Genomic DNA, 19,447 nt, shown 5'->3' on the forward strand with positions numbered 1-19,447 from the left:
AATTTGCACTAACCATTTTTCTCTGCAATTAGGCGTAGGTGTTGTAATACGTGTAACACTAGATTATCACTTTTTAAATAGCTTTGATCTTCTGGAGATCTTGATTATGTGGTGATTTGCACCAAATGAAAAAGCACACCGAGCATTCTTTTTATTTAAAGAGAGATTCTTTTACTGTGAGAACATTTGAAAATGTTTAAGTGGGTTTATAAAAAAATATTTTGTTTTTAGCAAAGCAGCAACAAGCATGTTTGTGTAAAGGGAAGCAACAGCAAAGGCCTCCAAACATATAATACTATGCTTGCTTCTTTCTACTGAATAACCTGTCAGCTATCTTGATTTGTACTGAAAGTAGAATAATTCCAAGCCATTTCAAATATCATATTTATAATATGCTTGATATCCTCCTGTGGCTGACTTCAATATCACAGCACTCACACCAATAACGTCACAACAGTAACACTGGAGGCAGCAATGCTTCTGAATACCAGTTGCTAGAAACCACAGGAGAGGAGAATGTTCTTGTGTTCAAATCCTGCTTGACGGTTTCACCCACAAGGATCTGGTTGGCCACTGTGAGAACGGGATGCTGAACTATAGATAGGCCACTGGCCTGATCCAGCAGGCTCTTCATGTTCCTATGAAGTTTTGCATCAAGCGACTGATCTGAATAACGTAAGAACTTCCCACACTAGCATAAAAGCACCATCCATGTGGGAGAACTACCTGTGTGATCTGGGAGACCGACATGACACAGAACTTTGTATTTTGAGACACAACCCTGCTTCAAAGCAATGCTTGAATGGAACCTCTTTTTTACAAAGTAAATATGTAGCTTAGATGCCTCCTGTTCAAACTAACAAGCGGCAAGTGCATGACAATGCAAATTGAGCACATGAAGTACCTCCTTAGTTCATTCATGACTTTGAATGCCTTTCCCATGTGACAAGGATTGATGGTCACTGTTCGCTGGTCCTTATCTTCATCTTCCTCAAGTGGTTGGGGGGATCTCTTGATGCTAAAAACAAGGAGAGAAAGGAAGTTGATTTTTTTTTAAATTCTTAAGAAATAATGGAAAATATGACCCAATAACAATTCATGCAAAACTACTGGCATGCTCACTGACTGTGGTATCACAGTTTCATGGTTTTATCTGGCATTGGCAGCTGTCTCCACTATGTTCTGAAGTGTAACTAGAGCACCCTTTTAAGATCTCAGCTATGCTGTACATACCTTCTACACAACTATGTGAAATATGTGCTAGAGAGGCATGCACAAGTTTTCTTTCTGAACTGATACAAATATTTGTGGATCCTAGACTTGGGCATTTCACATTTCAAGTAAGACATATGCATATCTACCCACTTCTGAAAAAATTAAGAAAGGCAAATGGAAATTGATCATTTGGGTTTCAAACTACAACCGTCAGATTACAGTGGTTTTATCATTGATCTCTTATCTACTGAACACACACCCAAAAAAACTGTCAGCCCAATACTTTTTATTAAACCTAGAATAGGCAAGTGTATAAACTATTCTGCCCATTACCAAGACGCAGGAATAGTGTGAGTCACACATCCTTTTTCCATGCATCCAAGCACTGTGCAAAGGGGAACTTGCACATTTTCTCTGCAGGAGTCACTTATACATCCTCTATAGTTAACATGCAAAACAACCCAATTAATCCTTCTGCCCAAGACTGAAGGTCAGTTCATATTACCTTAAAAGGAATGAATGTAGGTGTACAGAATGAGTTTTTTTCACTACATGTCCAGTTCCTAATGTTTCAATAGATGTACATCTATTATGTGGGCACAAACAACTGTCAATGCGCAATGGAAATCAGGACTTAGTTAAGCAGTAAAACAAAATGCACAGCCACCTCACTATATGCCATAAAAATTAGTCCATGTGTCCTTTCTGTGTAATTTCATGGTCTTATGAACTGGACCTTACATAAAAGACCCAAAACCCTTGTTTAATTTAAAATGCATAAAGTTACTCAGAGTTAATGTATTTCCTTAATGTAAAAAAGGCAGGTTATAGATCTAAAGGCAATGGAAATAAACAAAATAATCTTGCCAAACCAGTTTCCCCTCTAAACAAAAAGACAAAACAAAACACATTCCCTAACAGCACTGCCAATACAGCTGTATGCAAATACTTCCGCAAAGGGCCTGAACCATTTCCTAAAGAGAGAGGCCCAATTTAAACATAACGCTGGGCAAGACAGAATTCAGCCATGGGGTGTTCCATACACCGGCTTCACATTTAAACTAGGCCATCAGCCCCTGCACATGCAAGCCACAGACCTCTGGTGTGGTAGAGTGTATGCACAAGGAAAGGCAACACAGTTCACAAAAAGTGCAGGTGAACAGAATGCTGCAGTAAAGTTTGCCTTACACACCCAACATATAGGTTAAATCAAGCTCGAGATTCCTTTGAAAACATTTTGTAGAATCCTTCTTGCTGTTCCAGATATATTTCTGCAAACCTTACTGTAGCTCTGTTTTTATCACCACCAGTATATATTGTTAGCAAAAAAAAAAGGCCCATGAAATACCAGGAAGGAGGCTGAGGTGAAAGGAATGTTCCAGTATCTTGCCTCATCCCTTTCTAGTACACTCTATCCCTTTCAGCCACCTCTTCATTCTCTCTCTCTCTCACACACACACACCATATTTTTCCATGTATAAGACTAGTTTTTACCAAAAAATTATGTTTAAAATTGGGGCTCGTCTTATACACAGGTAGTGCTGAGGGGTGTTTTCTTAATTTGGAGTCCCCAAAAACAGGGGACGTCATATACATGAGGGCATCTTATACACAGAAAAATATGGTGTGTGTGTGTGTGTGTACACACACACACACACACACACACACAGAGAGAGAGAGAGAGAGAGAGAGAGAGAGAGAGAAATATTCCTGTGGCACTCTCCTCCATCCACCCATCCAAACAAGCCTCTGGTTCTTTCCCACAATACAGTACTTTAGTCTTCTGTATAGGAATGAATAACAGTTACCTACTTATGTAGGGGGGGAAGTAGATGTATTGCTGGGCCAGTTATTATAGCAGAGGCTAAACCCTTTCTTAGCCCCTCATGTTCTGAAATATATAGAATCCATATTGCTCCTAACTTCACAGCCGTCTTCCTCAGTAATTCTAATGGAGGCCTGAGGCCTGTGTCCTTACTTGGGATCTCCAGTATAGCCCATGACAGTTAACAGACCTCACACCATCAGGGCTTCTCCTTAGCTGGAGAAAGAAAGCTTTACCTTCCAGTGACTGCTACCACACACCGCAACACCAGTTTCTTCCCCACTTCCATTTAAATTAGCTGCACAGCGGTCAACGAATATGGTACTTGGAATATGCCAGGATAGCATAGGCTACCAAGGCAAAATTGATGTGAATTGCAGAGGCAGAAATTCCCTTTGCTCCTGGGAAAACAAACATGGGTGATGGGAATGTTCAGGATGTTGGATTGAAGTGGTTGTTGTAGGAAGCAGTGCTGTGCAATAAATCGCCGTATCATTGAATACCGGTATTGAAATAACATCGTGGTAAGTGATAAGGTAATATACTGGTGAACAAAAGGTGCAGACTTAATAGCTTTGCTCTCTCCCTCCTAACCAATAAGAAATGATGACAAGTGCTAAGAGATGATGATAAACCCTCATACCTCTACATCAAAGCAATTAAGTTACTTGAGGAGGGGAAGTAGCAAGGTCAATGGGGGGTGGCACAGAGAGAGATCACGGCCTAGAAAGTACCCCAAAGTAAAGACAATAAAGACAACACTCGGAGGGCTACATTCAGTCCTAGGCCTGAGGGGTCATATCAAAAAATGTTGTCCTGTGAGCAAAAGGACTTCCACCAGCAAAACAGGATTTCCACTCCTGCACTAGAGGGTTGGGCAAGCCCTTGGAACAGACGGGGGGGGGGGTGCCGGGGGGGGGGGAAGTCCTTGTGCTAATTGGACAACTTTGCTAGACTCAAGTCATGGAACCCCACTCCTACTCTACAGAAAGAAAAGCTTTCCACCCTGGTTTATATGGTGGGAACAAGGACTGCTCAGGTGCTTGGAGAAATGAGAGGTAACTGAAAGACAAGGAGCATAGTGGCACAAATGTTGGGGCAGCACACTGGAGCTGAATGGCCAGTCGAAACCAGGGTGGTCCTGGCAACAATATTATTGGGGTGGACCCAATGCATCTGCTCAGAGAAGCGTTGGACCCCCTGAACCCATTTGAGTTTGACATGCCTAGAGTAGAGCAGGATAGAAGGTTGAAAGATTGTTGGCAACTGGCTAACAATTGCTTCTCACCCTGCTCTCTCTTTCCACAGTCACAATGTTTTAGAAACTTCAGAACTTACGTTCAGTTTCCTGCTCCACATTTCAGCCTCCACCACCAACCTGATTATTCCACAGCACTTTCACGGATGCAAGTATGTCCACTTTGAAATCACATTTGGAATTCCATTAAAACCAACAAACAAAATGTTTCCCCATGACCCAAGCTCCCTAGCAGCACTGCTGGCATATTTAAAATCAGCAATTTGGATATTAACATTCTGTGCTCTGTTTATATGCCTCTGATGTATAATAGTCCTGCTTGTTTTAAAGCCCTGCCACTTCACAAACAGCAAACCCTTCAGCTTTCATCCTTGGATCATACAGAGATACAACAGAATTAAACCTGATAAGAGTAACTGGGAAGTAGGAAAATCAGAGAAAGACACAAGCAAAGGTGGAATGGGCTGCCTCCTTTATAAGCTGGCGCTTTCTGTTCACAGGAACATTTAATTAATTAATTTCTCCTGGCATACTAGCAGTTCTTCCACAATATACTACTTTTGCACCCTAGCATACTACCTTACTTTCAGCACAAGGCTCTTCCTCCCATGCTGCCCGCCCAAGAGGAAACATGTATACTCACCAAACAGACCCCATGTTCTCTAGTCTTTTTGCCTCCAATCCTTACAAAGCCCACAGATACGTGCAGCTCTTCCTGCTTAATTTACATGCCAGCCAGCACATTGTGAAAGCTCAGTTCTACTGTTTGCCTGACAATTCACCCTTTCACGCCAGTGTTTGAGGACAGTGATGTAAAAGCCTTTTAAGACAGAGCAACACTCACTTTGGTGTTAGCAACTTTCTTTCTGCAGGGTTCCCCACCACACATGCAACCTATATGTGCATAGAAAAGTGCAGACAATGAGTGTACACAGGTCTTGCCACTGCATTGCCACTCCCACCCGCACCTTACCTTCATGACATGCAGGCATGTGAACAGTATTGTTGATTATGCTATTATAAATAGCAATGAAAATGGTGTTTGTAAGGCTGATCACTTGATATTGATGGTACTGCTAATATAAATGTGGAGGGGCAAAGGGGGTGTTGAGGCACATAATGAGTCATTAGAAAGTTGAACTGCTTTTACCCACTGAACAGAAACCCTGAAGATGATCTAGTAACACAGAAAGTATTGGGTGGTGCATTTACTTCTAGTTCTGCAGACAATAAAAAGCACCCAGGGACCTTGCCCCATTGGAGCACCTGCTGGTAAATGCACCAGAGTCTCTCCAGGGACTTATTTCTAAAGTTTACAAAATCAGATGTAACCATAATGTCCCTAGAAGAGCTGAGTACAGTGGTACCTCCGTTTGCAGACGGGATCCGTTCCGGAGGTCCAGCCGGATCCTGAGGTTTTTGCAACCGGAGAGACCGCTTCTGTGCATTCAGCAAAAACCCGGAGATATACTTCCGGGTTTGCCACTTACATATCCTGAAGTTTACGTAACCAGAGAGATACATAAGCGGAGGTACGACTGTATTATTTGGGAATATGACACAATGAATTTTGGCTGCATAACATTTATTTATTTAAGGGACGCGTGTGGCGCTGTGGGTAAAACCTCAGCACCTAGGACTTGCCGATCGTCAGGTCGGCGGTTCGAATGCCCGTGGCGGGGTGCGCTCCCGCTGCTCGGTCCCAGCGCCTGCCAACCTAGCAGTTCGAAAGCACCCCCGGGTGCAAGTAGATAAATAGGGACCGCTTACTAGCGGGAAGGTAAACGGCGTTTCCGTGTGCTGCGCTGGCTCACCAGATGCAGCTTGTCACGCTGGCCACGTGACCCGGAAGTGTCTGCGGACAGCGCTGGCTCCCGGCCTATAGAGTGAGATGAGCGCACAACCCTAGAGTCTGGCAAGGCTGGCCCGTACGGGCAGGGGTACCTTTACCTTTACCTAACCTTTATTAGATGGTTACGAGGATTCAAATAACAATTTGCAATAAATATAAAGGTATCCTGGTGGCAGTGAGGTGCTGGATATTTCTTGAAGGATTGTCATTAGAAACCTAGTATGAATTGGTTTGGACACTTGCTTTTGCTGAAAAGCCGATGTGTCAACTGAAAGCAGCCAAAAGACTAATGGACTGGGACTCATTCTGTGGTACACAGCACAGCTTTATTAAGCATCCTTCAGACGCAAAAAAGGCATTGGAGGGACTTGCTTGAATGATCAAGAAAACATACCACTGTCACTGCCTAACCTTATTACCCAGTCACACGCAGCTGATTTTTGTGGTGCAGTTTTGTTAAACATACAAGATACTCATTTTTCTTACAAGGTTTTAAATAAAAATTACAACCACCAAACAACTGCTATTGCTGAAATATTCCAGTCATTAATCACATTAGTTTTTCTTGCTCCTATACCCAGACTATCACATATAGTAAGTGATTCAACAATCATATGAATTTATGCTCATTTGTCACACACCTGGCAGCACACAGGGAGAGCAAGTCCTTTCCTACACATTTTAACATGAGTAGCATTGCTCCATGCACTATGAAGAATTGGTTTTGAACAACATTCCAGAAAGGAGATCACTACTGCTGTTGACAGCTCAACAATTTTCATCAGGACTTTCAAGTTAATACTATGGTCCTCAACATTTAATTCTTTCTGCATATTCCCACTGAAGAACTGCAAGTGGACTGTGCTACTGGGAAGACCATTGGGATTTGTCTTTGATCACTAGAATAGGCTTGAAACAGAAATATGATCACTGAAACAACAGAGAAGGCGGCACTGGGGGAAGAATACTTGCAAATAGCCATGAATATAGGGTATGGGGTGTAGAGAGAAAGAATCACTTCTTTTCAAGCAAAAATTAAATCTAAACAGCTTTTTGTTTAGCACTATTTAGATGCAATACTGCCATAAGATTTGATAAGACTAAGGCAACACTTTTATGCATTTTATGCAGCACTTTTTATGCATTCACTAGTTCTGACTGCATATTGGCCAGAAAGGGAATCTCATTGCTTGGGGTACGTGATCAGCTTTCCAAAATTTCAAAGACACTTTCAGCATCGAAAAGCAGAGACAGCTTGAGCAGCTTTTTGGCAAAGTCAACTGGTACTTTGTACCAATGCACAATCATAACAGTGAACGCATGTCAGTGAGAAGGGAAAGACATGTAGAGGAACCCAACACTTTCCGTGGATAACAGATGCCTTGAGACAGCACACATAGCACACATGCCATCTACCAGGCTATCCCTGTAGGGAGGCAGTCGCTAGTGAAGGTACTCCCCATCTGTCAGCATGGGCCTGGAGTCAAGAGCAACATGGAGTTGTAGAAACCACATGAGATTAGTCTTCCACAGTCTCGGAATTGCTTCCATGAATGCATTAACTATGGCTGCAAGACAGCCTGTTCTGGCAACTGCTCCCATCAAAAATATGAACTGCAATGGACATCTACGTGCTCAGAAATAAATCGTTACATGGCCCAAGTACTGTAAATAGTTCCTTGCAGGGTGTCTATCATTAGTGGTGGTGTTCAGCATGCAATATGAGAGTCCCTACAGCAGGATTTCCGCAGACTGATGCTATTAAGTTGTTGTGGATGACAACCCCTGCTGTCAGAGATGATGGAAGTTGTAGTCCAAAACATCTGGAGAAGGCTTCCCAATAGGGTTTCAGACTGATCTAAAGATAGAAGTTAAAAGTGATTAAGGAGGTTCATCCCTGCTATTCTCACTCCTCCTTCCTCTAATTATTCCACTGTCAAAATTCAGTTTGCAACCTTGTTAGGGCTTGAAATCCTCACCTTGAGCTCACCAGGTGACCTAAAGGAAGACACTCTCTCTCTCTCTCTCTCTCTCTCTCTCTCTCTCTCTCTCTCTCTTTCTCTCTCTCCCACAACCAGCGATTTGGGGATAACACTACTTTCCTACCTTACAGGGGAATTTAAAGTTTACAAGACAGTGGGTGTGCAACACTCTGATTACTCAAGAGGGATTCGATGTTTTAGCAGTATTACACACATTGGTTATAATTAGCATTTCTAGTATCATCAGTCATCGTCACCACCACTGTCATTCCTACATCCAGGCAACTGAACTCAGCTCCAACAATTTCAGCAAAGTAGCAATGCTTGGAGCTCTGGGGTTTCCAATACTTTTTTGCATCCCGGTTACTACAAGAAAGGAAATGAATGCATCCCTTCCAGTCATCCCACTCCCTTTCCTGCCTCTAATGCCATTCATTTCTCACAAGTTGAAGCAAGAAAGAAAGTCTAACATGCAGTCCACCCCCCCATACCCTGATGTATATTTTTCTTCAAGTCAGTGCCCCTAAATTAAGTGGAACTTCATTCCCAATAACTTTGTTCAAATGTTTGTTCTCTGTGTACTAGGAACAGGCTGGGGGTTCTGTTAGTGCTGCCCAACCATCACCTGAGCAGTCCAAGGTTGCACAGAACTTGGTGCTCAGGATCGTATTTTTATGCATAGCTGTATTCTATTATAACTTCTTATGCGAACCAAGCAGATACATATTTCTATGAAGACTGCTGAACAACTACCTTTAATAATATATCCACAGCTACCCCAGCTATGGCCCCATGAAACAGCTCCTGGTTCTACTGTGACAGCTGCCTGCAACTTAGTCTATTAAATGTGGTTGTCTCTCATTCTGAAACCCCATATACAGTTTATAACAAAGCTGATTCCTTCTCACAAATTTCTCTCATCACAAACAACTGGGCAAAGTCCTCAGATTCCAAACTCATAGCAACTCCAGTGGGAGGTCAAAGCTCTCAAAGAATCTAGGAGCAGGTGTGTACATCAAGATAACCAGTGCACAGGGAATGAGGCTGAGCTACTGATAGTGTACAGTAAGTTCACAGTTGAAAGCCCCCTTCTCTCCCTCTCTCTGCAATTATTGGAGAGATGTACAGATATACCATAAATGTGTGTTGACACAAAGGATAAGAGACCAGTAGACTGTGGGTAGAATAAACCGTTTTGCCGATATGGTTTTGCAATAGGCCCTGGATGGATCTCACCACAATCTTTAGCACATGCCAGGAAAATGAGTTCTGAAGGAAAGAGAGAGAGACCATCTTGCAAGCCTGACAATGTTCACTTATTCCTCCCCAAACACTGGGTATCAAACACAGCAAAGTGCTTCCTCGTGATACATTCCCACACTGACATGGGATTTATTTAGAATATTTAGATACCACTCAGTAGCAAAATATTATACTTTTGGGGGGGGGAAGGCATGTTACAGTAAAGAAATATAGGTGAATACAGTCGTACCTTGTATCCCGAACGCCTTGGTACTCGGACATTTTGGCTCCCGAGCGCCACAAACCCAGAAGTGACTTTTCTGGTTTGCAAACATTCTTTGGAACCAGAACATCTGATGGGGCTTCTGATTGGCTGCAGGAGCTTCCTGCAGCCAATCAGAAGCTGTGCTTGGGTTTCCCAAAGTTTTGGAAGTCAAACGAACTTCCGGAAAAGATTCCGTTTGACTTCCAAGGTATGACTGTACTGAAACCACATGACTGAGCTTATTCACACAGGTCTTCCAAATAACGCACACAGACACTCCATGAGGCTGAAAGACAACAGTGAATGGAAAATGTCTACATGACCATAGTAACACATGTGGGTGCAGTTATTTGGACATATAGTGCAGCTCAGTGAAAATACACCATAAGGAACAAGCTCTGACACAGCTCTGGACATATGAAAGTGGGATGTTCCACTGATTTCAATGAGGCATTGGATCTCAAACTTTAGAAAGAAGTATCTGAAGCAGCATTCCATCACAAACCAATAGCAGCAAAAAGTTAAATCATACTATACTATGGGAAGGAACTGCATCTCATGTTTCTACTGCTTCCATATGCAGCAGAGCCTCAACTTTTTTCCCTTTTCTGAAGGCATCCAGTTCACAATGTGCAGAGGAAGTGCTCTGCACATCCTGTTTTTCCAAGAAAGCAAAACTAAGTATTCTTTCCATAATTGTTTCACACAGTTCAAATCCCCTCACAATGCAGGAAAAACACATTTCTATTTTGTAAAGTGGAAAACACTGCTACACCCTCTCACCGTGTTCCAAGTATTATGTTTTATAATCTTAGTTAAGCATCACGGATATTGTAAATGAACAATACAAGACAAGGCCCTTCTATTATGTGTACTGTACCTATTATTGTTTGCCTTTTCGTGTGCTATGTTACAGGTCACTGGTGGTACTGGTTTTGTCTCTGCTTTAGAAGGAGACATAGGCATTATCTCCACAATGGATCTGTAAATGTTCTACACTCATGTTGGTTTAAGTGTCTAAAATACTGCCAGACTGGTTAAGATTTAAAAGATCTGAAATAAGCAACCAAAAGCGAGGAAACCGTGCTTAGTATCGTTTTGGCAGTTACTACCAAACTGTAAACGCTGGCTCACTTTGCATGTCTTTCCTTATATAATTAACTGTTATTTACATTTCTTTATGGAGAGGAAGTCTATCATGTGACCAGAATCACATCACAAGATCAATCACTGTGTTGATCAACCACAGTGATGGGCCGATCACATGACGTCCTGCATATCAGGGAGCCACAGGTAGATCACACACAGCCATTATCTGTCTGCACATGCCAAAAGCCCCCCCACACACACACACACACAACCTCATACCCCAAAATAAGTCAAATCAGCAACTGTGACAAAAAAAAAACCTGCAGCAAGCAATAGTTACTAACATGCCACAACAGGAGACCAGATTGTGTGAATCAACCCTGTGTTACTTTACTAAAAATTCTAATGTTTCCATAGCAACTGTTTGGGCTCCTACAAGCACACTTCCTGTACTTTTTTTTTTTTTTTTTTTTAGTTTTATTAAATCCAAACAAGTTAGCCTTTCACCTATGTAATTGCTGTGCCAAGGAACGAAGCGGGCATGTATTTGCGGATTAGAAAGTGAATTCCAGAACAGCTGAAAAAGGGGGGGGGGGGATAAATTAAAAGGGAAAGCGGAGTTCAAGCTGGAGCCAGCAGACCTGAATTTAATCACTGCTCCTGCATTCTTAATGTGTGGCCCGGCTACTGCCTGCTGTTCACAAGTCAGACTTCTCACTTAATCACATAGTTGTATTCTATTGTGCAAACGAAGCAGATATAGAATTCTATCAAGCAGATATGAGGATTACCACCTTTTTTATGTGGTTATTAAACTCAAAACAATTAAGTTAAAAGCCTGGCCCGATCGAGGAGGAATGGTTGCTCTCAAAACGACGATTGCCTCCTTCAAGTAGCAAAGACTCTTAAAACTGCACAACCACAGGGCGCCCCAGGTCAGCCGCTTGCAAAGCGATTTTCAAGTCTGAAAAACACGCCGAAAAGAAGCGGAAGGAGGGAGGCAGGGACGGAGGGAGGGAGGAAGAGAGAGAGAATTTCAAACCAGGGCCATCGGAGGCAGGAAGTAGGGAAGGGAGAGAGAATCTGGAAAAGTGATGAAGGATTCGGCAATGAATGAGACCGAGGTGGGGAGGGGAGGGGAGGGGAGGGGAGGGAGAGAGCTCGCACTGTGCAAACATCACACATCTCCAAAATACAAATAACAAGACAGCCTGCCAGCGAGCAGGAGGACTGACGATCCTTTGGGCCACGACAAACAAACGCACGCAAATGAACCGCGCCACGCGGAAGGTTATTGCAGCAGCTAACTTTGGGAGTGATGCTAAATGGATCCGGCAAGGCTGTCCTCCCATGGGGATCGATCGGCCCACCGGAAAGCTCGGCATAACCTGCCACCCCTTCCCTACGCAAACACAAAGGCGCCTGCACTCTTCCAGTCGCGGACAAACACACACTTAATTCCCTCCCCTCCGACCCGCACAAACCTCTCGTCGTCCATTGTGCGCAGCCGGAGTGGAGCTTGAACTCTGCATGCACCCTCGTCTCCTGGCCTCGGGCAACGCCGCCGCCGCGTCTCCCACCGTTGTCCTCCTTGATCGGGGCGCAGCGAGCCGGCCGAATCAGTCAGCGCCTGTGATTCAGCATGGCTGCAGTCGGCTCCCCTCCTTCCCTCCGCGGAGCTGCTTCCTCTCGCTCCTAAAGCAACAGCAGCAGAGCTTAGCGTTGCAGCAGCAAACAGAACACTCCCTACCCAGAGCTCCCCGCTGCTGCTGCTGCTCTTGCTGCTGCTCTTGCCTCGGCAGCCCACTCCCTTCTGCCTCGCCTCCTCCCGCTCCAAGCTTGCTACTCTACTAGTCTCCTGGCAACAGCAGCTGTGGGCATAGGTACATTTGCACCGCCCCAGATGCTGCATTTGCACAGTGCATCCTCGGGGCCTTTTTTTATTTTAAACACACACTTGGCAAATGCAAGAGAAATCACGTGCTCTTCTCCTGATCTGGTAATTCACCCTGCTCCCAGAACTGACCCTTTTTTTGGATCCCTTTTCTCTCTTTTTTTTCCCTACAGGATGCATTTACATTGCATCACTTACCTATCTGGATTTTGATCCCGTCCTGTTCTAAAGTCCCCCAGCAAAGGGAGCCACCTACTTAACACATAGGTAAAAGGCCGGTGAAAAGAGGAAATATTAACATCCAATGACACCAACCCTAGAATTAAAAAGTATTTCAGAGTGGGCGAGGGCAAACTGATGCAAGTATTAGAATGCAAAGCTACTGCCCACCCTTTCATCATCTGAACCACTGGCTAGGCTCTCCTCTTGCAGCCGCAGAAAAACATCCTGGGAAATCTAGGCTGTATTCCTAAACTAAAAAGCATTCCCCACTGAACTTGGAGCATGCAGGTGACCAAGTTCCCAGTGGGATTTGACTCACCCTTAAATGCCATACAAAGCTCAAACACACTTGCTGAGTTATCACTTTTCTTGTAGTCACTGCAGCAGGGATCAAACCTGCAGATTCCCGTTGCAAGTGTGTTCTTACCTTCACTAGTTTGCCTGTTTTCTATCTTATTGAATAGTTCTGTTTCTGTTTATTTATTTATAAATGTAATAATCCTCATTATTGAATTTGTATACTGCCCTTCATCTGAATATCACAGGGTGGTTCAAAATATAAACATACAACATAACACAAAATATGTAATCAAACAAAAGCAATAACCACCACACCGCCTGGTTGAAGAGGAACATTTTCACCTGGTGCCTAAAGTATGTAATGAAGGAGCCAGGCAAAACTCCCTGGGGGGAGCATTCCACAAATGGGGAGCCACCGCAGAAAAGGCCTGCTCTTGTTTTGCCACCCTCCAGACCTCTCGTGGAGGAGGCACACAAAGAAGGACCTCACATGATTATCACAGCGTCTGGATTGATTTATGTGGAGTGAGGAGGTTCTTGAAGTATTGCGGTCCTAAGCCGTTTGAGGCTTTATAGGTCAAAAACATCACTTTGAATTGGACCCAGAAACTAATTGGCAGCCAGGGCAGTCCAGCCAGGATCGATGTAATATGCCCCCGTGATTTCAAAAAGAACTATTCAATCAAAATCAAAAATTTCATAACCCATTATATATTAACCAAACAACTACACAGCTCTGTCTTTGCAGTATATTTTATATATTGTCACACAAACACGCAAATGTAAGCAGTTTTCTGAAATATTTGAATACCTGTCTGCTGAAGGACCAAACAGCCTGTTTTTTCATCTGTCCTATACATTTCCACTCCTACAAAGAGAAAATGGAATATGTCAGAGGAACACTGTTGGTTTGCCAAGACAAACATAGAGTAGTAGTGGGTAAGAGTGAGCTTCTGAATCCTTGGTTATAACTAAGTGATCTTAGCCAGGTTCCAGTTTCTCAGCCTGTTTACCATATGAAAAATGGTTAATTTCCATTAGCGGTCAAGGTACTTCTTTTGCCAACAGAATACAAATGTATTGCTTCCCTGAAAACTTACATATAACATGAGTCCATTCTCTTGCCAACAACAGGCTTTTTCCCCCCCTAGGTGTGCTTTTCCTGCAGTTTGTCCACTTTATTGCTGTCCGCCTGAAACCATTCAGCAATTTAATTTTTGTCCATGTTGCATTCCAGCTATAATGTGCTGTTGTTGTTTAGTCGTTTAGTCGTGTCCGACTCTTCGTGACCCCATGGACCAGAGCACGCCAGGCACTTCTGTCTTCCACTGCCTCCCGCAGTTTGGTCAGGCTCATGTTTGTAGCTTCGAGAACACTATCCAACCATCTCATCCTCTGTCGTCCCCTTCTCCTTGTGCCCTCCATCTTTCCCAACATCAGGGTCTTTTCCAGGGAGCCTTCTCTTCTCATGAGGTGGCCAAAGTATTGGAGCCTCAACTTCACGATCTGTCCTTCCAGTGAGCACTCAAGTCTGATTTCCTTAAGAATGGATGCGTTTGATCTTCTTGCAGTCCATGGGACTCTCAAGAGTCTCCTCCAGCACCATAATTCAAAAGCATCAATTCTTCGGCGATCAGCCTTCTTTATGGTCCAGCTCTCATAATGTGCTACAATGTGCAGAAATAATGTTTATTTAAGCATTTATTATTGATACTACATGCTGCTTGTATCTTGGACTCTCCACCACACCTGTTAGAAACCAAGGGCAAGCGGACTACAATCTTAGCATGCATTTATAGAACTTGCACATGACAAAACAGGTCATGCCCAAATACGTATTGGACAAAGCATTTCAGCAAGGTATTAAAAGTATCCTTTGTCTACTTCCAAACTCCCTTCAAAGCTGAACCAGTGGAAGTTGTTTTTGCTAGAATTCCCATGCACTGCCCTTCCCTATTAGCGCTGCTATAATTCTAAATGTACTTATTTTGATGCTCCCATTGAAATTTCTAGTTAATATTTTTAGAGTCAACGTTTTAAGCTAGCAAGTAATTTGGAAAGCTGTTTGAGAGGACGAGTGGAACTTCCTTATCATCTCCTATGTTTAATTTAAAAGAACTCCTAAGGATAACTTTCTTTCCAATGGGTTTTCCCCCCGTTTTGGACAAGAATTCAACAAGCAAAACATTTTGTTAAACAGAAATAGTGATAGCACACAATTAAATACACATGAGTTATCCAAGGTGGGGAGAATGGCAGCAGGGAGACATTGACTGTACAGTGGTACCTCGGGTTACAAACACCTTGCGTTACAGACTCCACTAACCCAGAAGTAGTACCTTGGGTTAAGAACTTTACCTCAGGATGAGAACAGAAATCGTGCGGTGGCGGCGCAGCGGGAGGCCCCATTAGCTAAAGTGGTACCTCAGGTTAAGAACGGTTTCAGGTTAAGAATGGACCTCCGGAACAAATTAAGTTTGTAACCAGCGGTGTTGTTGTTTAGTCATTTAGTCGTTTCCGACTCTTCGTGACCCCATGAATCAGAGCATGCCAGGCAGTCCTGTCTTCCACTGCCTCTCGCAGTTTGGTCAAACTCATGTTAGTAGCTTCGAGAACACTGTTCAACAATGTCGTCCTCTGTCGTCCCCTTCTCCTTGTGCTCTCAATCTTTCCCAACATCAGGGTCTTTTCCAGGGAGTCTTCTCTTCTCATGAGGTGGCCAAAGTACTGCCTTGTCATGGCGAAGGGGCTTGTATAATTCAGAGAAGCTATGAGCTGTGCTGTGCAGGGCCACCAAAGACAGACAGGTCATAGTGGAGAGTTTTGACTAAACGTGATCCACCTGGAGCAGGAACAGGCAAGTCACTCCAGGATCCCTGCCAAGAAAACTCCATGGACAAAAACAACCAGAGGTACCACTATACAATTAAGCAGGGTAGAAAAGAAACCACATTTTGCAAACTGTTAAACTCCTCAAAATATGAGGTGTGGATGATGGCTGTTGAGCAAGGACTCTAGGCTCTTATTAATTCCTCCTTGTCCTATGAGACATAAGAGTGCCCCATAAATTCTCTACGTTCAAATTAATCACAGCCACATAGAAGTGTTACTGTACTGAGGTTGATTTCAGCGTGGATAAAATGACCCTTTCAGCACATGCCTGATGGAACATAAAGTACAGTGGCATCCACCACTCACATTTGAAACTTTGGAATAATGTTTTCCCATAAAACTCTGTGAGACATGGGTATGTAGGGGAAACTTACTGAGGGGGCCTGTATTCACATGTTTCTTATGAAAAACTAACAAAAACATTTTTTAAAAAACATGGATAGTATGCTTAATGCCTTGGAGAACTTACAAGGAGAGGCAGACCTAAATGTTAACTGAAAGCTTCCATAGTATAAGGGTGTGAGAGATTATTTATGAGTCCTACATACATCACTCCAATACTGCCAACTGCAGCTCTGTGCCTTAAAAGCTGCAAGTACCTCTTCTCCCATTTCTGCAGTCCTAGATAGATGCAAAAACACTCTGCCATACATCTATTTCCACAAGTTGAACCCAGTGTGCCCCTGTTTTGGATTCTAGCCAACCATGTCCTCATTTGAAAGAGTCTATAACAGTTCCCATCCCAACTTTTCCAATTTCCCTCCAACAGTTGGCAAGCTCAGGGCTTGGAAGGTTGTTTTGAGGGGATTTCACCATTTTAAGTAATTTTACCCTTAACAATTATTCACACTTCTGCAAACCTTAGGGTTCTTGTAGCCTGTTGATACCTCCTTCTTGTGCATGGCTGGTGTAGTTTTGGACACACAAGGAGTGACACACAAGAGTCACTGTTAAGTTTCCACAAGGCCTTGCAACAAAATGTTGCACAATATCCCTGGAGTTTGCTACCTGTAGCTGAAGGGCTTGAAAACTAGAAGCCGCATCTAAGACTGGGTAACTGATCTGGCCTGGGCTTTTCACCATGTGCAGAAACTGTTTTTGAACATTTAAAAGGGAAACCATTCTGTACCAAAATCAATGGAGCATGAGGGTTTTAAATGCAATTCAGTGCTTGACTTGGCCTGGGAGAAAGTCTGACCTTGACTGCAACTCAAGCATGGAGGGTTTTTGTGTGGGAATCCAAACCCACTTCACAACTACCGTAGTCTGCAACATTAACAGTGGACTGCAGTGCCAGGGATACTGTAAACTACTCTCAGGAATGAGGCACAGCAGCAAACTACACTGCAGTTTTATATTGCCCTTAGCTCAACCTGCACTTTGGAGATAAAATCAATGAGTGCTGCATTTGCTTTGGAATCTCTCTCTCTGTGTGTGTGTGTGTGTGCGTGTGTGTATTTTCACACTAATTAAGAACTAAGTTCAAGATACTTTGGGGTAGGTTTTTTTCGGAGGGAAGCAAGGTTGGATAGACATGCTGGTGCCCAATCCCAGCTAAATTTAAATCCTATGTATCTCCATTGACTTTTCTGGCCAGCCCTGGAGCATTTTAAAACAGGTAACCTGATTTGCAGCAGAAAGCAGTGTGTCTCCTCCAACCGCTCCATTCCATTTCTGCCACCGTCTGGTTTTCCAGGTGCTCCCCCATCAGTATTCCATACCCACTGAGAACATGCTTCATGGGGCTATTGAGGGGTGGGGGTGGGCAAGGGTGTTATAAAGAAGCTTTGTACTTAAGAACTCAGTATTACACTCAGCCTGCAGCTACCTCCTTTTGGTTTGTGGGCTCTACCGTTTTCGCCACATAAGTGCAGGCACTCTCCCCTAAAGATCAAAAGAGAGAAAATAAGATCATTTTTAAGTGAAGGGCATCATCATCAAAAGTATAAAACCCTCTCAAAAATCTTACCCTAGCAACCCTAATCAAGACAGTATAAAGGACCTCTTAGCTTTCATAAATTAATTCACATGGAGACTGATCTTCTTCTGGAACCTCTGTAATCCTGGCTCTGACACTGTGTGTTGGAATCACTAGCAATCCAAATCTTCAGATTTGCTGTGCCAGCAAATGAATGCTTAGTATTATCACACTAGCGCCAAGGATTGAGATTTAGGCAGAGTAAGCTTGAAGTAGAAAGAAAATTGGCATTTATTGCTTACATTATTCAGCCACTTGATTTCTCTCTTGAAATCATTCACACAAACCTAGCATTCTGAGGACTAATCCTAAGGCTGCCAGCACGCTAATCCACTTGCAGCACAAAAATATAGTTTCTCTCAACCTGTAATTGTTCATGTTTGTCCTCACATGTCCTTCTAGATCCTGCTGACCACAAGGATGGGTGTGGTTATTTGATACACATTTGAAAACCTTCCCCTTGGTAAGGTTATGGGTGGCTGTGATGACATGTTTTCAACGTACATATTGGTTTTTTCCCTTGGCCTTATTTATGTGGGAATTTGTTTTTGTTTGTAAGTTCCATTAGGTTGCCTTGGGCAAGATAAATCAACTAATGGATTTAACAAGTAAATAAGTAAGTAGTTTATCCACACCTTTTCCTCCTTGCACACTCCCTTAGTAATGGAGGAGGAAGTGGTGATTGTGATCTTGGTATACACCCATTTGTGTCATTGGGCAGTAGTGGATACACCCCCATTGTCAGGACTGCCTACATGTGTTTTCAAAGCGATATCGAATAGGATCAGGCCAAAATGACTTTTTAGTTGAAAAATGAAACAATTGTCTCAAGAAGTGCTTCTTAGAGGCAAAAAAATATGCATCAGATCTAAATTATGTGTGGACTATTTTACAACTATTGTTTCTACTGATTCTAGAATAAAATAGCCCTAGGCTACAGAAGTACACACATTTTGGACTGCACTGAACAGACACTTATTTCTGAGTATAAAGACACGCAATTGTAAACCTGGCTATTTTAAAAAGAGATACCAAGTTTGAAAAAGAATTTACAACATGGAATAGATAACCCTCTGGGTCCCTTCCAACTCTACAATTCTATAGGTTTTAATTCATTCATGCAATCTCTAAGTTGGTCAATATAGACTTCGTGTATTTCTACACATTCTTTTTTCAGACATTATAAAATTGTCATTCTTCTCAAGCAGTTGGTCATAGGCAGCTAGAGGCTGCTTTGGATCAGAATTTGACCTCACAGGTATCTATTTATATGACTGAAGTCTATGGGTCAACATTTCTTTGTGACATATTTGTATTTTGAAAATCAATCACTACACCCTAGTGCAGCTAATATTCACTCTACGCAACGGCCATTTAGGAGCTGAACAAAATATAAACAGATCTATAAACTCTTGCATGTTGTAATCCATTGA

General features: G+C 42.9%; 1 protein-coding gene across 5 annotated transcripts in view; it reads right to left on the reverse strand.

Moving 5' to 3' along the window:
- KLHL3 (kelch like family member 3) overlaps window positions 1-14,101 on the reverse strand; it is a 45,118-nt gene extending 31,017 nt beyond the window's left edge. Inside the window, exons 1-3 of one of the 5 annotated variants that reach the window (XM_028718105.2) lie at window positions 13,956-14,101; window positions 12,213-12,423; window positions 905-1,018 (exon numbers count right to left, since the gene is read on the reverse strand). In XM_028718105.2, the coding sequence (XP_028573938.2) occupies window positions 905-1,018; window positions 12,213-12,423; window positions 13,956-14,070 (440 nt within the window). In that variant the 5' untranslated portion in view covers window positions 14,071-14,101. Of the gene's footprint in view, window positions 1-904; window positions 1,019-1,720; window positions 2,430-12,212; window positions 12,656-13,955 lie in introns of those variants that run through there. The other 4 variants (XM_077924544.1, XM_028718104.2, XM_028718107.2 and 1 more) reach the window with 4 other exon arrangements.
- Between the last annotated feature and the right edge of the window lie 5,346 nt (window positions 14,102-19,447).

The sequence above is a fragment of the Podarcis muralis genome, chromosome 2, assembly GCF_964188315.1.
Source record: "Podarcis muralis chromosome 2, rPodMur119.hap1.1, whole genome shotgun sequence".
Lineage (NCBI taxonomy): Eukaryota > Metazoa > Chordata > Lepidosauria > Squamata > Lacertidae > Podarcis > Podarcis muralis.